The 19,094-nt window shown below is 37.8% G+C and overlaps 1 protein-coding gene and 1 pseudogene across 1 annotated transcript; one reads left to right on the top strand and one right to left on the bottom strand.

Annotated features, from left to right (window-relative positions):
* Window positions 1-828: 828 nt before the first annotated feature.
* Window positions 829-17,592, bottom strand: LOC753875 (MAM and LDL-receptor class A domain-containing protein 1-like). Its single transcript, XM_030994057.1, has 7 exons — window positions 17,526-17,592; window positions 14,932-15,072; window positions 10,153-10,397; window positions 5,951-6,074; window positions 3,893-4,075; window positions 3,042-3,307; window positions 829-936 (listed from the first exon to the last, which is right to left on the bottom strand). Exons 1-7 carry the CDS (start codon window positions 17,590-17,592, stop codon window positions 829-831), a joined length of 1,134 nt encoding a protein of 377 aa, XP_030849917.1.
* LOC115927541 lies at window positions 5,357-5,858 on the top strand (annotated as a pseudogene).
* Window positions 17,593-19,094: the final 1,502 nt, after the last annotated feature.

Raw genomic sequence — 19,094 nt, 5'->3', positions numbered from 1 at the left:
CTTCTTCTTCTTCTTCTTCTTCTTCTTCTCCTTCTTCTACTGCTCCTCCTCCTCATCTCCTCCTCATCCCCTCCTCCTCTTCCCTCCTCCCCAAGTCCTCTTCTTCTGCTCGTATATCGCTTTAATATAATCTTGGTTTCATGGATTACCATTTAGCGCTATCACTGAAGTAATAATGTATTATTGAATTGTAAATACATTATTTCATATAATATAAATAATTGATAATAATCACGGAATACAATATAGACATACACGTAATGTGTGGTAACAATAAATTTCAGATATACTGGTCTGGTTTTAGTGGATGCATGTCATTTATTAGTTCGGTTTGAAACAGAATATTACGATGTATATATTAAGAGAGAGAGAAAAAAAAGAAAGAGAGAGGGGGAGAGAAAGAAAGAGAGTGAAAGAAAGAGAAGAAGAAAAGAGAGAGAGAGAGAGATAGAAAGAAATAGAGAGAGAGAAAGAGAAAGATAGAGAAGAAAGAAAGATGGAGAAAGAAGGAGAGAAACAAAGAAATAGAGAGAGAGAAAGAAAATAAGAGAAAAAAAAGTAAGAGAGATAGAGAGAAAGAAAAGAAGAGAGAAAACAAAGTAAGAGAGAGAGATAGAGAGAAAGAAAATAAGAGAGAAAAAAAAGTAAGAGAGAGAGAGAGAAAAAAAAACAATTGGGAGAGAGTGAAAAAGGAGAGAGGCAGATAGGCAGATAGTGACACAAAGAGAGAAATATAGAGATTGCAAAGGAAAAGGGATTCAAAAGTTTAACAATTGTAATTGATACATTATTCAATACTCTTGAATACCTATTCACGTAGTCTGATTATCAGACCTTAGTACACTGACCTTGTTCCTGGCATGTATTATCCGATACGATCACATCATCGATAGCCATATCGGATGTATCTCGACCAATGATGCCTTCAAACACAATCTAAGGTGTCGGTAAAGAGATAAGCAAATATTAAAAACTAAATAACATCATATTATTGTGTAGCTTTTCTCAGTATTTAACTGTTAGCAATATACACTGTTGGTCATAATGGTGGAATAATTATTTTTACCCCAGTTTAGGGAAGGATTTTTAAAAATTATTTAGTTCTAATAGATCTAGATAATGGCATACATTCTCAGATTCTATTGAATATTAATTTGCGAGTGTTTGTTTTGCGTGACTGCTAAATCATCTGTGTGCTACTATGCTAATCAGCTAGGGAACCTACGTCCTTAAATCATAATTGACAGTAATGAGGATTAATGCCTCACAAAAGGGCACTAATATAGCTGATCGACACGATTTTTATCCTGGGGCCTCACAGTATTACGAGGCCATTGCTTAGCCCCTGAATCATGACTGTACGCAGTGTTTGCTAGGGTACGCGGCCCCTTCCACAAATCCCCCAAAACGAAGAAAATGCAATAAATTTTCAAAAATTCATTGCATTTTCCCCCGGCCCCCAACAGGAAAAATTCTTCTATGTGGCCATGCCTTGAACCATAATGCATGACCCTGCAGAAGAATTTTTCTTGTTGGGAGCCGGGGGAAAATGCAATGAATTTTTGAAAAATTATTGCATTTTTTTCGTTTTGGGGGATTTGTGGAAGGGGCCGCGTACCCTAGCAAACACTGCGTACAGTCATGATTCAGGGGCTAAGCAATGGCCTCGTTACTGTGAGGCCCCAGGATAAAAATCGTGTCGATTAGCTATATACTAGTGCCCTTTTGTGAGGCATTAATCCTCATTACTGTCAATTATGACTTAAGGACGTAGGTCCCTTAGCTGATTAGCATAGTAGCACACATATGATTAAGCAGTCACGCAAAACAAACACTCGCAAATTAGTATTCAATAAAATCTGAGAATGTATGCCATTATCTAGATCTATTAGAAATAAATAATTTTTACAAATCCTTCCCTAAACTGGGGTAAAAATAAATATTCCACCATTATGACCAACAGTGTAGTACAGTAAACGAACAATACAAACATTGGAAGACCAGGAACAAAATATTGTAACTGTAAATGTAAATAGCGAAGCGCAAAATATCAACAGGTACAATTTCCAATCAAACTTTAAACTTAAAAAGGGTTGGGGTTTGAGTTAGAGTTAGTACGTACAACTTGCAACTAAGTGGCATTGGATTTAAGACCGAGCTTAATAATATTGATCCCTACCAGCTGAACCAGGGAACCTCGTGGGCGTACTTGGAAGAAGACAAACCTGAGAAGAATAACAAATCTTCCCGCTACTGATGGGCTGTATTGTATTTCATATTCGGGTGTCTGCTTTAAAGCCCCTTTGTACTAGTTTAGCCAAGGTATATTATAGCGTGTCCACACACAAAACAAATTATCCCGAAACTCTATAACGAAACGTCCTATAAAGAATCATCGTATAAATTTCAGAGTGTCCACACACAAGAAATGTCGTATAAATAATCATCGTATAAATACCAGGATGTCCACACACAGAAGAAAGTAATCCTGAAACTCTACAGCGAAATGTCGTATAGGTGCGCAGTTTGCTACTGCGGTCATGAAATGGAAGTGGAAATGAGAGGTCTGGTCTCCTTTCGCTCGAGGTTACGTTAAGCCCCGCCCAGTTAGTTACACTAGTTACACTCCCCCTGTCCACACACAACATTTTCCGTGATTAGGCGTTATTAGGCGTGATTAGGCGTGATTCTTTATTGAGTTTCAGTTCGAAACGATGCCCAAACCTGCGTTTCGTTAGACTAGTTTCGTTATACGACGTATCGTTAGTGAGCGTCCACACACACAATTTTCATCGTAAAACTATCGCAAAACGGTATAGCTAATCACGCCTAATCACGGAAAATGTTGTGTGTGGACAGGGGGTAAGACCTCCCTGCAAGGTCACTGACAGGTGGTTATCTTATCAACTCAGCTCTCAACTAACATAATAAAAGGGGGATCATGGGGGACCAGCAGGCACCGTTTGGGCATTGTCTGCTATAATAGAGAGCGCAAGTAGCTATAACTAGCACAGTGGGGGCTTTATATACTAAACGCTAACCTGGAAATCTCCTATATCTGACGCGTCAGTCCTCGCCATGCTCCAGGTATTCCCTTGGTCACCTGACCTCGTCCATACAGGCACGGATGTAGTGACGTCACCTCCACTTGGGATCACGTAGACATTTAGCGTACCCATGCTATCACCCCACATGTGATATGAGAACTCGATACAGTGACCCCCCTGCGCAGGAAATGGAGTGGTCCATAGTTGCGCAGTGTCCCCATCTTGGTTCGGTGATGAGGATTCGATGTACATGTAATAACCTACACAGAAGAGATCAGGGGGGGGGGGGGGGCGTTCCACAAAACTTGTCATCAGTGACAAATGACAGTGTTTGTTACAAGCTATTGAAATCCTTGCTTCTAATCGGTTATCAGCAGACTTGGCACTGATTTTTGTCATTTGTCATTAAATACATGCTTTGTGAAACGCCCCCTACAATATGGCAAATGTGGTCTTTCTAAAGAAAACATGTCATATGCCGTATATTGTCATATTATTCTGCGTTATCATTTTCGTTTTCTTCATCTCCTCATGTTTGGTATATATTGAAACGTTGTCACAAGTTGATTTAATCTTATTTCAGTAGCATATCTAACATATTGAAAAAGTGTATTTTTGGCACAAAAAAAGTATTATCGATAATAAATGAAGTATGTATGCCCTCACCTTTGAAACAGAACTTAATTTTGTTAAAGTTGGAAATGGGAAGAAAAGGACACTCGATATAAGAAGGCATTAAATTGAGCATATCCGTACCTTCTTGAAATTGATATAATCTCTATCTATCTCTGTCTGTGAAATTGGTGTACATAATTAGTTAAAACTAATATAAAGTATTCCCTCACCTGCATCAGTCCCATATGTATGGTCATTCGATGGCCCGGTGTTAGCAGTATTTGTCTGACCTCTGACCCTGTACCAGTCAAGGTCATCGGTAACGTTCTGCTGCCAGTAACCACAGAGGTCAGGATTCTCAAAGTCACATTCAGACAAGGATGGGATAGTCGAAGGCGCTGGAGTGACTACAACTGGTTTGAAGAGAGTTTTTTTTTAGAAATATTAATATTTTATTTTTTTTCATTTTATTTAATTCTATTTCATTTTAGTTCATTCTATTTCATTTTATTTCATTTTTTGTTTTTTTTTATTAGTTTTAGTTTTATCTTGCTTTGCTTTGATTTGAATTGATGCTATAATAATAATTATAATGTAACTTATGGCGCCAACTACACTCTGTGGAGTGCTCAGGGCTCATGTAGAAATGATTAAGAATCGAACAGAAGCGTTTTTTCATGATTTTTAAAGGAGTCAGAGGTTATACAATTTTGATGTCTTCATGAAGGCTATTCCACAAGGTAGGACATGCGTGAGCAAAGGATCCCCCCCCCCCCCAAATAAATAGATGAATGATCAGTTATTTGATATTAGGTTTTTTAGGCGTTCGACAACTAGAAATGGTAACCCATAAAGAAATTATTTCGTTATTTAGTTTCATAAGAGTATCATGGTTTTAACAAAAGTTTGAATGTTTTTTTTTTTTTAACTCCACATAGTATTGATTACTGAGATTTATTGGAGAAAGTTATAAAGAGTCCACATCGCTGCTCGCCTCATAATCGATCGATTATGATGCCTATCGTTGCCCGAACCGTGATAGCCTCAGAATACTTCCAAGGTCCTAATTTATATAAAAATTAAATATTATTATTATTATCATTATTTGTTAGGACGTGCTTTTAATTTAATTCTTAAAAATTATATTGTTATTTCAGAACTGTCTGATATAGGATTTTAACGTTTTGCCGTATATCAATCATAGCTATTTGAAACTGATAATTGCTTAAATATGACACCAGTTGTTTGTTTTCAATATCAGTGAGGAACATGGGGGTCCTGCTACAGCACACTCATTCAGAACATGCTCAACAGTCTGAATTTGACCACCTGGACACAGGTCAGAGTCTCTGAGACCCAAAAGATCAATGCATGATAACTATATTAGGAGGGGGGGGGGTGATATAAAATGCTGTACAAGTAAGTTATGTTTAAATAATAATAATAATATTGGATTCTTATATAGCGCACGTATCGACCTTGCAAGGTCCTCAAGGCGCTCTAACATTACCCGGCTATGCTAGGCTGCCGATTTCGACGCTCACAACATTTCAAGAAATTCCTTCCTACCGGTACCCATTTAACACCTGGGTGGAGAGTGGCAAATGTAGATCAATGTCTTGCCAAAGGACATTGGTGCCGCGGCGGGACTCGAACCGCGGACCTTGTGATCGACAGTCCGGCGACGTATCAAGTCATCGAACATTGTTACGTTCTGAACTTCGCTTCCGATTTATTCTAAACTCATCAACAACATCATGTCTGGCAGAGGAAAGAGTGGAAAGGCCCGCACCAAGGCAAAGGCGCGCTCATCCCGTGCAGGCTCCAGTTTCCAGTGGGACGTGTTCATCGGTTTCTCCGAAAGGGCAACTATGCGAAGAGGGTCGGCGGTGGAGCTCCTGTCTACATGGCTGCCGTCCTAGAGTACCTCACTGCCGAAATCTTGGAACTCGCAGGCAACGCTGCCCGCGACAACAAGAAATCTAGGATCATCCCACGCCACCTTCAACTCGCTGTGCGTAATGATGAAGAACTCAACAAGCTTTTGGGTGGGGTGACGATTGCTCAAGGTGGTGTTCTGCCCAACATCCAAGCCGTGCTGCTCCCCAAGAAAACCGCTAAATCAAGCTAGAGTTTGCTCCCGGCAATCTTGAAACCTCAACGGCCCTTATCAGGGCCAAAAAAAAAAAAAAAAAAAAAAAAAAGTATCCACTCATCCACGAAACCTCTATGAAGTTATTTCCTCCGAACTTATTATTTTATTTTACTAAATTCAACCTTATACTTACTTTCCGAGCAGAATCCGTTTGATATACTGACGTCATCAATAGCTGTATCGCCATAGTCAGTTTTGTCCAGATAAGCCTCTATTGTGATAATAAACGGATCTGAATCGGGTCGAGTTATATCAATCTAGAGAAAGAAAATTATAAATATAAAATTAGCATTTTTAAAACTATCCCAACCATCCTAGCGCTGCATATTAATATCTGAATACATGAATATTTGCGTTGGTACGGTGTGGTGGAGATCACAATTAAACAAATCGGCCAGATTCTAGACTAACCATTATTGTCACAATAATTAAGGACTATATTAGTTACGACCTGGGTAGTCATTCGTTTACAGTAAGCCTCCCGATTTTCTCTCAATGTCATTTATTTATGTAGTAAACGTAGCTTTGCAGTTGTAATTTTTGTATGAAATGTCATTACTAGTATTTGATCAATTATCGCATCAGATTCTGTGTGCGTGCGTATCATGAATATTTATGTCTAGCAAATGACGTATAAGTTCCTATTGAGCCAATAAAATCCAGCGGTAGGATGGCTTGGTTAGGTTGAAATAAAAGACGCGTGCGGGACAGACGTTCAGCACAGGACAACCTATCAAATCGAGAGGGGAGTGGGGAAGGGGGAGGGGGGTTGGGGATAAGTCAAGGAGAACGCAGGAGACATGTCTATGCATATAGACAGGCAAACACGAGAAGATACGCCACCCACACCCACCCACACAAACACGCGCACACGCTCACGCATACGCACACTAAAACATTCTTACTTTTATAGAAATAGATGTGTAATCAAAGTCAAGGGGTTTGCAACATCAAGTAAGATACATATTTAAGATAAAGTTGAGTACTGGTCATGCGATTGCATTGTGAAAGAAAAGAGGTGGAATGGATCAGAAAAAGTTGATCATGTAGAATGTTAGTATTGGTGTGTACTGCAAGGTTCTGAAGATTTCAAAATCATAATAATTTGGCCCAGTCTTGGAAAAAAAGCACTTTACAAAGAAAGATGTATATGGGACTACACAAATGGTGTGGGGCTACCTATCTTTATATGCTCATTGCTCAGCCAGTATAAATTTTCGATTCAAACCCTCGACCTTCGCATCTCCAGTCAAGTGCCTTAAACCACTCGACCACCACCCTCCCACTAAGAAACAGCACTTCACTTCACTTCTTCAAGAAAACATCTGAAAAACCTATCTCCACAATCCTGCATTTATCTCTAGACTAAAGGACTTCGCGTCGTATCTCCTGAAACAGGTGTTATATCAATAAACAATTGTTATCATTATATCTTATACATGTTTACACAGTAATGATATTACATATGTGTATATTTAACCATGTCAAACCATGCTTCACTCGAGATTATCCACCGTGATGTTCTGAACTGTACACTGCATATTTTAATGAAGCACCTTGTCAGAAATATGTTCTTCTCAGTATTCTGATATATTAATATCTGAATATGATTATATACATAACATTAAAGCAGTTATACCAAACAAAGTGCCGATTGATGAGCAATTTATAGGATTTAGATTCTTGGTTAATGGAACTAGAAAAAAAGGGGGATGGCAATCACAAAAGACAAGGTAGTGCCTCTCTGCTCTAAAAAATAATGACATGTTAAAGAACGCATATGTATGTGTAAACAGTCACGCATTATAACAACTTTTGCTAAATACAATAAAAACTGACCAAACATGATGAATTTGCAATTTTAGGACTACAACAAAATAACTTCAATTTTGTATTTCTATTCAGTCCCGTGACAAGCTGTACGTTGGTCGCCAAACACTTAGTCCTTCACCAGAATCTCAACTACTAAGCAGACTCCTTAAAGAATGCATGGTCAAAGCAATGTCAATATTAAACAACACAAATAATATAATATGGAATATATCAAGCCATTGTTTGTTTCCCATATTTGTGCGTTTTTTTCTCTTTGTTTGTCATTACAGGAACTTTGAACTTGTATCATACAGATCTATTGTTCGACTCCAAGTTTGTTAAAAGCAAAGAGAAGAACTGTGATTAAACACTGACAGAAGCCCACATAATCGGTCTTAATGGCCATTCAAAATGGTACATTTGCGATCTAGAATTTGTTTTCCTAGTTTGCCCATTATCATTAGATTGAATAATTGTGTAAAACAAACAAGTCAGATAAATATTGATTTTAAAGAGCGGGCTTTGATTTGTTTAAACTAGGAAACAGAATTAGTGTAGGAATTAAAAAGGAAATTCTATAACAATAACTTATGTCATCACAAAGATAAAGCCAGTTCACGGTTGCAGTCTGAGCATGAGCAGATAAAGGTCATTGCAGAACAAATTTTGAAATACACGGAGACGAAAAACTGGATACGTACTCATGAAAGTTATGCAATCATTATTCATTCATGCACATTCAGTGCACTTCATGATACACAGGTGGACGCATTCTTTGTAAAGGGGAAACATAGGCTATTTATATAGCACCTCCATCGCTGTAGGCCGGAGTGATTATTTCAAAATGTACAAAGTGGGGCCTCTTCATGTTTTGAAGATCTGTGGATATTCGGGGTCATTGCAGTAATGTGCTAACCGTGAACTGGTCTATTCTTGCAACTGTTGTAAACCACTGCCTATGTAAAGTGTGTTTCTCCTGTGTTAATGGTGCTATATTCCATTTGCATGCTAACAAATGAAAAGGTTAAATTTCACCAGCATTTGAAAAACAATATTAATTTAGAACTTCCCTCAAAACGAAAAGGCTTGAAAATGGAAAAGAACGACCGTTATTTGTAGAATCGATTTAAGGGTTTGCAATACTTTTAGTAATTAATCTGGTGTAAGTTTTTTGTTTGTTGCTGCGCATAGATTCAATTAGTATAATTTTGGCCATTACAAGAAGTGGGTAATTTGATGTAGACAAGTGCTCATGTAGGGCTATCTTTACAGCTCAAGTTATATTATTACCAAAGAAAAAATAAAGTCAGTCAGTCACTTAACAGTGTCTGACAGTGAAGTCTAGAAAGTAAACGGGTTTCCTTGCATAATTTGAATACTAGGACACTGCTAACGTTTATATTTATATTAGAAAATAGGACATAGTTGCGTGACATATTCATAACTCCTGCAAAGTTCTACAGAATTTGATGTTGGCTGCAAATGGGACACAATATTATTAAAACCTATAGGAATGGGATAATTCAGTTGACAATGGATTAATGGATTATATATAACACGGTCACCAAATATGTTGCGATGTGGAATGGTTTGTGTGTGTGCCTGTGTGTACGTGTGCGTGTGTGTGCGCGTATGTGTGTGTGTGTGTAGTGTGCATGTTTGATTTGGGATAGATTATCATCAATAGGGTTACGTGGAAGTATGTCAAGAAGCCTTTCTAGTATTACGACGTTCCTAATTTTGTTCTTTAATTGTTTGTACTTTGGCATCTGTACGTGATTTTCACAACGTACTTTAGAATATCTACAGCTCGTTAAAGTTGACCTGGGTGGACAAACGATGCGTTATATATATACTTCGTGTACATACTTGGAAGCAGGCGCGTACGCAGGGGGGGGGGGGGGTGTTTGGGGGTTTAACCCCCCTAACCCCCCCCCCTCCCTTTGTTGATTTTTTTGGTATTTTTTTTGGTATTTTTTAATAATAATTAAAAAAATATATAAAAAATATTCCCATGGCTGACCTAAAAAGGTGATCTTACCCTTCTCCCCCCAACGGAGCAAAATGTCAAATTTTCAAATTTCGAGACACAAATTTAAAAAAAAATGTCCTCTTACCCCCCCCCCCCCCCCCCCCCGCTTATTCAGCGGCTGGCTGAGTTTTTCAGCCCGATTTAAAAATGTTAACCCCCCCCCCCCCCCCCCCCCCCTTGAAAAAAATCCTGCGTACGCGCCTGCTTGGAAGAAGAAAACCCGGGGCGAAATGACAAATGTTCTCGATACTGATGGGATATTGCATTTCATTTTCGGGGTGTCTGTTTTAAAGGCCCCTCTGTACTAATTTAGCCAAGGTGTATTAGACCTCCCTGTAAGGTCACTGACAGGTATTTATCTCATCAACTCAGCTCTCAAATAAAATAAGAAAAAGAGGATCATGGGGGACCAATGGTCATCAATTATGCATTGTTTGCTATATAGAGGGCGCAAGAAGCTACAAGTAGTGCAGTGGGTCTTTAAGACTTACTCGTCCAAGATTCCATTGATTCCCCTGATCACCGGAACGTATCCAGGTCTCATTCCCCACGGGTAACTCCCCGGCAGCTTTGGCCACGTACACCCTCAGCTCCCCGGTGTCTTTTCCATACATGTGGTAGAAGAACTCGAAACATGTAGTCCCGCCGGCTTGGACCTGGTCCTGAGGACTGATTAGACGGATCGATTGATACTTGATGAACGGGTCGCTGGACTCCACGTAGAGGTATTGGCCGTCTAAAACAAATAAAAAGTTGGAAAAAAGACAATCAAAGAACTGATTCCAGCTTGGTAAATGGTTCACTCGAATTTACATATGGGGTACGTGGTTAGATTAGCAAGTGTGCGCTTTTAAACATGACGCCTGGCTGGAATGCTCCCCAGGGAGTGGCGAACGTGCATGCATTGTGTGCGGGTAAGCCTGAATCCGATGACCGGGGTAATAATAATATATCTGTAAAGCGCTTGTAGAGGGCCTTGGGTCCTGAAAAGCGCTATTATGACTAACCATCTACAGAAATATAAAGTGAAATGATATAATCTTATAGATTGATTTCCGTTGAAATATTCTGGACCTGATTGAAGTGAAAAACTTAGTGATTTTCACAAAAAAGTCGAATCGTTTCTTTTTTGTGTACACACTAAGAAAAAATGGTGCAAGTATGCACCTTTAGGGGTGCAAACCGATGCAACAATAGCAGCACCTTTAGGGGTTAAATCATGCACCCTTTTTAAAGGTGCAATCCTGCACCCTTTAAAAGGGTGCCAGATTGAACATTTTAGGGGAAATAGTACCCTTTATGGTTTATTCCTGCATATTTAGGGGTTCAATCCTACACCCTTTAAGAGGGTGCTAGATTGCACCTTTTAGGAGACATGTTAGTACCCTTAATGGTTCAATCCGGCTCCATTAGGGGTGCAAACCGATGCAATAACAACAGGGGTTCAATCCTGCACCCTTTAAAAGGTGCAATCTTGCACCTATCATCGAGGAATACTGGCAAAATGTGCTCGTACACAAATACATATTAAACATGCATGATGTTTCTTGGTTAGTAATCATATAATCAATATATCTATTGCTAAAACGTGAATGTAATTGTAACATGGTCAGACAAAATAATCTATTGGTTATTGATTGCCAAAGGAAAATACAAATCACAAAATTGATGTGCATTGTCATAATTTGCTTAACAAATCATGATAAATGTATTTGTATGTGACCACGTGGAAAGTAATCATGAATATGCATGTATATGCAAACTTTTATTTTGCATACTTTTTTGGTCGATAGGGTTCATTTTTGTGGGAAGGGTGCAAAATCTTATATCGCACCTTTTTTTGAACCCCTTTTCCTTCAATAGGGTTCATTTTTATGTAAAGGGTGCAAACTCTTATTTTGCACCCTTTTTTCTTAGAGTGTAATGTTCTGTTAGAATGCAAAAAGTGTTTTTGGAAACGTCGTATAGTTCCCCTTTTTGATATAACATGACGAAGAGAGTATTCACAACACTTCATAATAATGGTATAGACTATATTTTGATCGTTTAAAGACTTGAGTAAGCGTTACGAAATGACCTCTCCAAAGAAGTATTTATTTTGAATAAAACATAGATTAATATCATCATTTTGGGTTCTCCATTAACTTTCTTCAAATTTATGAAAATGATTTATTTTTTAAGTTCGTTACGGAATTACATAAAATGTGAAATACACACAGTTTCATTGTATTAATTTGTTTTGGTAATCTATTTGTGTAAATGCTAAGGGTCCATTGAATACCAGGGGGTCCGTTTTATGCTACGGTCACAAAGGTTCGTACGAACGATACTTTCGTACGAATCTCCCTGTTTTTCCATTGTCTTCCCGAATTTCCATTGTCTGAAAATCGTTCGTACGGCGTTCGTAGCAGTTCGTAATGGCATTTGTGACCGAGGCCAAGAGATATATATCAATAATAAAATGTAAAGTTATGCTACGGTCACAAAGGTTCGTACGAACGATACTTTCGTACGAATCTCCCTGTTTTTCCATTGTCTTCCCGAATTTCCATTGTCTGAAAATCGTTCGTACGGCGTTCGTAGCAGTTCGTAATGGCATTTGTGACCGAGGCCAAGAGATATATATCAATAATAAAATGTAAAGTTATGCTACGGTCACAAAGGTTCGTACGAACGATACTTTCGTACGAATCTCCCTGTTTTTCCATTGTCTTCCCGAATTTCCATTGTCTGAAAATCGTTCGTACGGCGTTCGTAGCAGTTCGTAATGGCATTTGTGACCGAGGCCAAGAGATATATATCAATAAGAAAATGTAAAGTTATGCTACGGTCACAAAGGTTTGTACGAACGATACTTTCGTACGAATCTCCCTGTTTTTCCATTGTCTTCCCGAATTGCCATTGTCTGAAAATCGTTCGTACGGCGTTCGTAGCAGTTCGTAATGGCATTTGTGAAGGCTTTACAAAGAGTTGCGATTGATCCAAATAAATTGCAAGTCCTTTTATTATTCGCAAGTTTGCAATCTCCTATCACTTATGTACATATTTGCGATTGATATCAATCGCAAATAAGTTGCGATTGATATCAACTCTTTGTCATACAGGGCCCATGTCATCCTCTTCAGTTATGAGTGATACATACATGAATAAATAAAAGGTTATCTTTTGTCATTCCTTAAACAAAGCGATTTAGATTGCAACATCATATACATTTGATGAATGGGACTAGAAAACTCATACTAAGGTGTAAATTGGTATGGAATCTTGATGTTCCATATTATCATAATTTTTTTCTTCAAATATCTATATATATTTATCGGGACTATATCTACATGAGGCGCTAGTTCAGAAGTCTATCCAAACTTTGACCCGTAACTCCGGCGTGGAGATACCCTACTAAAACATACCCAAAATGAAGTAAATATTCATCAAATATCCAAATAAAGGCCATATTTTAAAAGTCGATATGTTTGTTACCTGTTTCGTGTGATTTTTAAAAAAATCTTTTTCGGAGTATTTTTCCTAAAAACAAAGACTTATAATATGCACTTTCTCACGGGATTCACGGCAAATTGAAGCCCAATACAATTACATACCGTACCAACGGTGGGGTGTGGGCGCGCGTGTATCAGTTAGCGACCGTAAAATAAGATTACAGTCGCTACGCCGAAGTTACGGGTCAAATTTCGGATAGATTTCTGAACTAGCGCCTTACATTTTCTCCATAGAACATAATAAAAGAAAGCGGTTCTTTTTGGTTTACGATGCAAATTGTTGCGGAATGTATAGATCTAGCTGGTATTAAGGCCTAATATTCAAAATCTCGACACGACTAATATTATTTCGTTTTCTATTTGTTAAAAATATTCTTTTCCTTGTATAAGTAAAGAAACATGACGAGGATAATAATAATAATAATAATATTGATTATTAATAGCGCACAATCATATCCACACTGCAAGGTGCGCAAGGCGCTCAAATATTACCCCGGCTCTGCTAGGCTACCGATTCCGGTGCTCACAGCATTCAAGCAATTTCTTCCTACCGGTACCCATTTCACACCTGGGTGGAGAGTGGTAAAATCTAGATTAATGTCTTGCCAAAGGACATAGGTGCTGCGGTGGGACTCGAACCGCGGACCCTGTGATCTACTGTCCGACGATTACTACTACCACTACTTATGCTACTACTATTTATGCTACTACTTCTATCACTACTACGACTACTACTACATCTACTTCAACAATAAATACCACTACTACTACTACTACTACTACTACTACTACTACAACAACTGCTACTGCCAATCCTAATACTACTGCTTCTACTGCTAATAATACTTACACTTCGACTACTAGTAGTAAAATAATAGGCTACTAGTAGTAAAATGTACCCCTCCACTATGATAATATGTTCTTGGATAGCGATATAATGAATCTATAATAAGTGCGCTTCCAAATATCTTTTTAATTTTGTTATCCCGACTTTAACACCGGCTTCCATAGTGCTCAGTGCATTAAGGAACTAATCCTACCAGGAGGTACCCATTTACTACACCTGGGTCGGGTGTGGCAAATGTAGAATAATATCTAGCCAAAGAACATTAACCTTGCGGTAGGGATCTGAAGCCATTCACAATCTGGTAACTTTTGCACTAAACCACAAAACCTCTACAATTTGACTACCAACATATAGGAATCAACCTAAGTGTCTAATTTTTTTGTTATTTTATTTTATTTTATTTTTTATTTATTATCATTATTATTTTATTTTTTTTATTTATTTATTTATTTATTATTATTTATTTTTTTTATTTATTATTATTTTTTTTTTGGGGGGGGGGCAAATATGCCCCCCCCCCCCCTCAGGAGGCGCGATAGCTCAGTCGGTAGAGCAGTGGTCTCGCAATCCGGTCACCCGGGTTCGAAACCGAGGCGATGCGCTAGTGCCCTTTGGCCGTAAGGCATTAATCCTCATCACCGGGTCCCTCGGAGAGGACATAAAGCCTTCGGCCGTCCGGTTGCTTATTTACAAGCATGTATACTTTCTTAGCAGTCCAGTAAACTAACCACCACCATGGAAGACCATGGAAGACCAGCATCAACAATAAAGTTGCAGCTGAAAATGGGCTACCAGCCGTATACGGTCCCCTTTTCTCTGTATGATTACTTTATATGTATTTGTATCTGATTTTATTATACGGAAGTAAAAAAAAAAAAAAACAATAAGTATGTATGATTAAAATAATTCTGACCACGCCTCTTTCTTACCTCCCGATGTATGGTCCCCTGAAGGTCCAGTGCCACCTGTTGTCGTGGGACCAGACTGTATCGTCCAGTCCTTATAGTCTGAAGCATCTTGAGTCCAACTACATAAACCGTTGTCAAAGGAACAGTCAAACTGGGCCAGCACTGTCAATGAGAAATGCATACAAACACAAAAAAATCGGAAAGACTTTCGAAAAATGAGTTTAGAGACAGTTATACTGCCGATGGAACATAGTATGATTATATCATGATGTACCCGTGGCCAAATGAGACTAAATCAATTTCTGAGAAATGATGTTGACTCGCGAAAAACACTACAGCAAATCCCCCTTTTATTCATTCTTTTGTCAATTGGTTTGTTTGTTAATTTGTTTGTGTTGTTTTGTTTCGGTTGAATGTTTGTTTTTTTGTTATCAATTGAAAATGAAAGTGACAAAATAATAACGTGGGGTTAATGCAAAGGAGGTATTCCCTGGAGGGAATAAGAGACACAGAGCCATCTCCTTTCCGATTTCTTTTTTGTCAAGTACCCCCAAAGTGCTCGTTCGTACTAAAGAGAATGACTTTTTTTTTTTACATAGGAAATATGTGCCTTCTTATTTCTAATGAAATACCTCTTTCATCTTGTTATACGTGTCTCTCTTACTTTGACAAGTGTCACTTTCCCTTGAGCCCTTTCCACTCTTTCAAGTGCCCCTTTCTTTTTTCTACAAAGTGCCCCTTACTTCTAATAAGTGCCCTTTTTTACCCCTCGAAAAATGCCAATTTTACTTTATAAAGTGTACCTTTCTCTCTGATGAGTACCCTACCTCTCCGTTTAGTGCCCATTTTTTCTTTTTAATAGTGTCCCTTTCCCAATTTGTACATGTGGCCGAATTTACCTATGTCCCTTTTTCTTGTTCCTTTCCTCCTTGTCTTAAATTCCCTTTTTAACCCTGAGAAGTGCCCATTTTTAAATATAATGAGTCACTTTGATAAGTGTCTCCCCAAAAACAGATTTTTTTATAGCCTCCTTCACATGAAACCCTAATTAAAAGAATCTGGTAGCAATAATTATTGTTCTCAAATTTCCGCCTAGCTCGTTCGTTATTCTCGCTAGCAATTATACTTTATCTCATTATAAAACCACGAACGTCTTATACATTTGTTTATTATAAACATGCTTTAAAACATTATAACTATTCATTTATCTAGTGAGCCCAACCGGTCGCAGTGGGCTCTCTCAAGTTTATTTTTAAAACACGCTCGCTCGCTCGCTTTGCTCACTTGCAAATGACCCACGGACCCTTTCATACAACAACAGAGAATGATTTGACTACTCCGGCCAGGAGGGATGAGATCTCGTTACAAAGTCACTGACAGGTTGTTATCTCATCAAATCAGCTCTTAATTAACATAAGAAAAAGGGGATCATGGGGGACCAATGGTCACCGATTAGGCATTGTTTAGGCATTGAAATAATTTAACGTTGTAAAGCAATAGTAATTCGTGATATCAAGAATTGAATTCTTGATATCAAGAAAAATGTTTTAATGATAAAACGGCTTGCCATAAGCTCGCGCCAGCTCGCCGCAAATCGAGGCTCCAACTCGGCTAAGTGGGAGCCCGGATTTAAGTAGTTCCGTGTGGCTTTAACTAAGACACATACATAGGTATGGGGAGAAACAATAAATTCTTAAAGATGATAATGGATTAATTAGAAGGGAGGAATATAAAAATAATGTCTCCAAAAATTGTGTTGTTTAGCTTCGAGGTTATGTTTTGTATGTGCCCCATTTCTCCTTTAAAAAAGTATATTGAAGAGGATCCTTGATAATGTGTTAATTACAATAAAGAGACATTGTTTTTTTTCTTCTTCTCGTTTTGAGGCTATTCGAAGATTGTAGGTGCCCATTTTACCCTAGAAAGTGCCTTTTCTGTTAACACACCTCCCCCATACACACACATACACACACACACACACACACACTTTGAAAGATGCCCCGCCGCCTCCTGGAAAGTGTGGTTGATTCACATGGCTACAAACAAACATACAAATAGTTCTTGTGAAAAAGCTTTCGCTTGCAATTTGTTTTCTTTCTTTACTTTCTTTCCACTTTTTATTCAGATACTTTCTAAACAAAATCGTTTTACGTGACACTCTATTCTCCTACATACTCCAATAACAGCGTCATGTACACACCCTCCCCTTCCCGGCTGCTATCGACTCAAGCATTCGTGCTAATGATAGTAGGCCTCTGTATTTATCTTGATCTTTTTTCTTTTTTTTTTTTTTTACTAACCTCCATACTTTCAAGTTTTCAACGATATAGGCATTGTTATGTGTGTGTATTTCAGCTGTCACTTTTTATGTCAATCAATTATATTATATACTATGAATTATTGTTATTTTAATGTTTTGTATTTAATTTTTATCAAGAAATGCAGAAACTAGTTGACACTTTTTATGTAAATCAATTATATTATATATTATTATTGTTACTTGAATGTTTTGTATTTGATTTTTCAAAAAATGTAGAAACATCTGCCCCCACTTATATATATATATATATATATATATATATATATCAGAGATAATAAAGATAAGTGTATCTTACCATCTGTTATTGAGAATACAATCACCAACAGGAGAAACAACTCTCTCCTCCTTCCAAATCTCGCCATGCTTTCCTAGAAATACAAATCTATTCGATCTGATCCATTTGGAACACCAGACGTCTACACCAAACCGACTCGTATCACTGTCCCCTGTCAAATTGGAGGGTGACCAAAACTGGATGTGCGCCTAATGAAATTTGGTAATATTTAATGAAGCAAAGAGCATGGCTTTCGAGGTCAAAGCTGCAGAAGGGATCATAGTCTATATGTATCTTCAGGTCCCCTACAAAGCCATTTACAAGGTTGATGTGTATACCTTTCATACACGTGACTTTATGATTATGATACAGACTGTTTGCTTTCATCGATTTACAAATTTAAATCACCTTTCAGGGATTTTAAAGCCCTCAAAAAACTTACCTTAAAGTAGATCTGCAGCGTCTGCCGTTTCCTCTCTATGAGTAAAATTGAAGCCCTCATTGTGTACGCAACAAAATGGGATGGATAAAACACCTAGAGTTGCAAAATTCAAATATGGAAACAAAGAGATCTTTAAGTTTGCAAAAATTGATGTTTGCTATTATATTTTAGGAAAGTTTTCAATTATGAGTTTTACAACATTTTGGCTCCTATTAAAAGTTTTGAGATTTCTACCGTGCAAAATCTCTGCAACGCCCTTTGAGAATCAACTTGATTAAAGTTGGCATATTTACCGCTTCAGCGTTAGCTAGAAATTGACCCCGGAGCGATTGGCTACAGAGTGTGAGTCAAACAACCCCTCCCCCCTTCATCTCACTCCCCATCAATGCTCCTAGTCGAACCAAGCAATCATATACATTATTATGTATTTCCTTGTTTTGACATTGATTCTTTTTGTTGTTGAAAGAATTTCCATTTTCGGTTTAATAAAATTTGGAGTGGACTAAAAGATGATTATTAATATTATTATTATACTTTTATGTTTTTTTATTAACTCGCGGGACAAAGATCATCCACAAAAAAATGATAAAACATCACAATAGTTGTGACTTGTGGAATTTACACTGAGAGAAACGGGGTCGCTAAGTGCTCTCTTCGTCGGCTTGCCCGCAAGAAGGTCGTAACTGCCATTGACAATTCAAAACCTGTACGACCTTTTAGCGGACAACGGATGATTCTTTGTAAAATCTTACCGCAAAGACTAAGCAGCTCTTTGCTTACCACATACAAATTAATGGTAACATAATTTGTGCATAACATGGAGTGTTTGGTACCAAAGTTAATAAATATTCTTTAATAAAATCAACCCTGTCGTTGTGAGTCCACGTATTTTCTCAATTTATCACTAACCCGTTGGCTACTGAATTATCTAATTTCCCATTGGCTTAACACAGGGAACAACAGGTTCCAGTAAGCTATGAGTTAAGAGTATTATGGTTCAAGAGACAATATTGACAATGTCAAAACTTAAATCAACTTGCTGAAGATAAAGCTCTCTTTGTGGAAAAACAGACAAACAAAACAGGAATATTTGAAATATATTTAGCATGCAAATAAAAAAGACTTGCTTGAATATTTTTTTTATGATA

This window comes from Strongylocentrotus purpuratus, unplaced genomic scaffold (genome assembly GCF_000002235.5).
Source record: "Strongylocentrotus purpuratus isolate Spur 01 unplaced genomic scaffold, Spur_5.0 spur5_scaffold_20, whole genome shotgun sequence".
NCBI classification, from domain to species: Eukaryota; Metazoa; Echinodermata; class Echinoidea; order Camarodonta; family Strongylocentrotidae; genus Strongylocentrotus; species Strongylocentrotus purpuratus.
This window is presented reverse-complemented; position numbering and strand designations above follow the sequence as displayed.

Coding starts and splice junctions, on each gene's coding strand:
- LOC753875 (XM_030994057.1), bottom strand. CDS start 17,592: ATGGCGAGATTTGGAAGGAGGAGAGAGTTGTTTCTCCTGTTGGTGATT. Junction 10,398..14,931: donor AGGGGACCATACATCGGGAG/GTAAGAAAGAGG, acceptor TATTTGTTTTAG/ACGGCCAATACCTCTACGTG. Junction 937..3,041: donor CAGATATAGGAGATTTCCAG/GTTAGCGTTTAG, acceptor CCGACACCTTAG/ATTGTGTTTGAAGGCATCAT.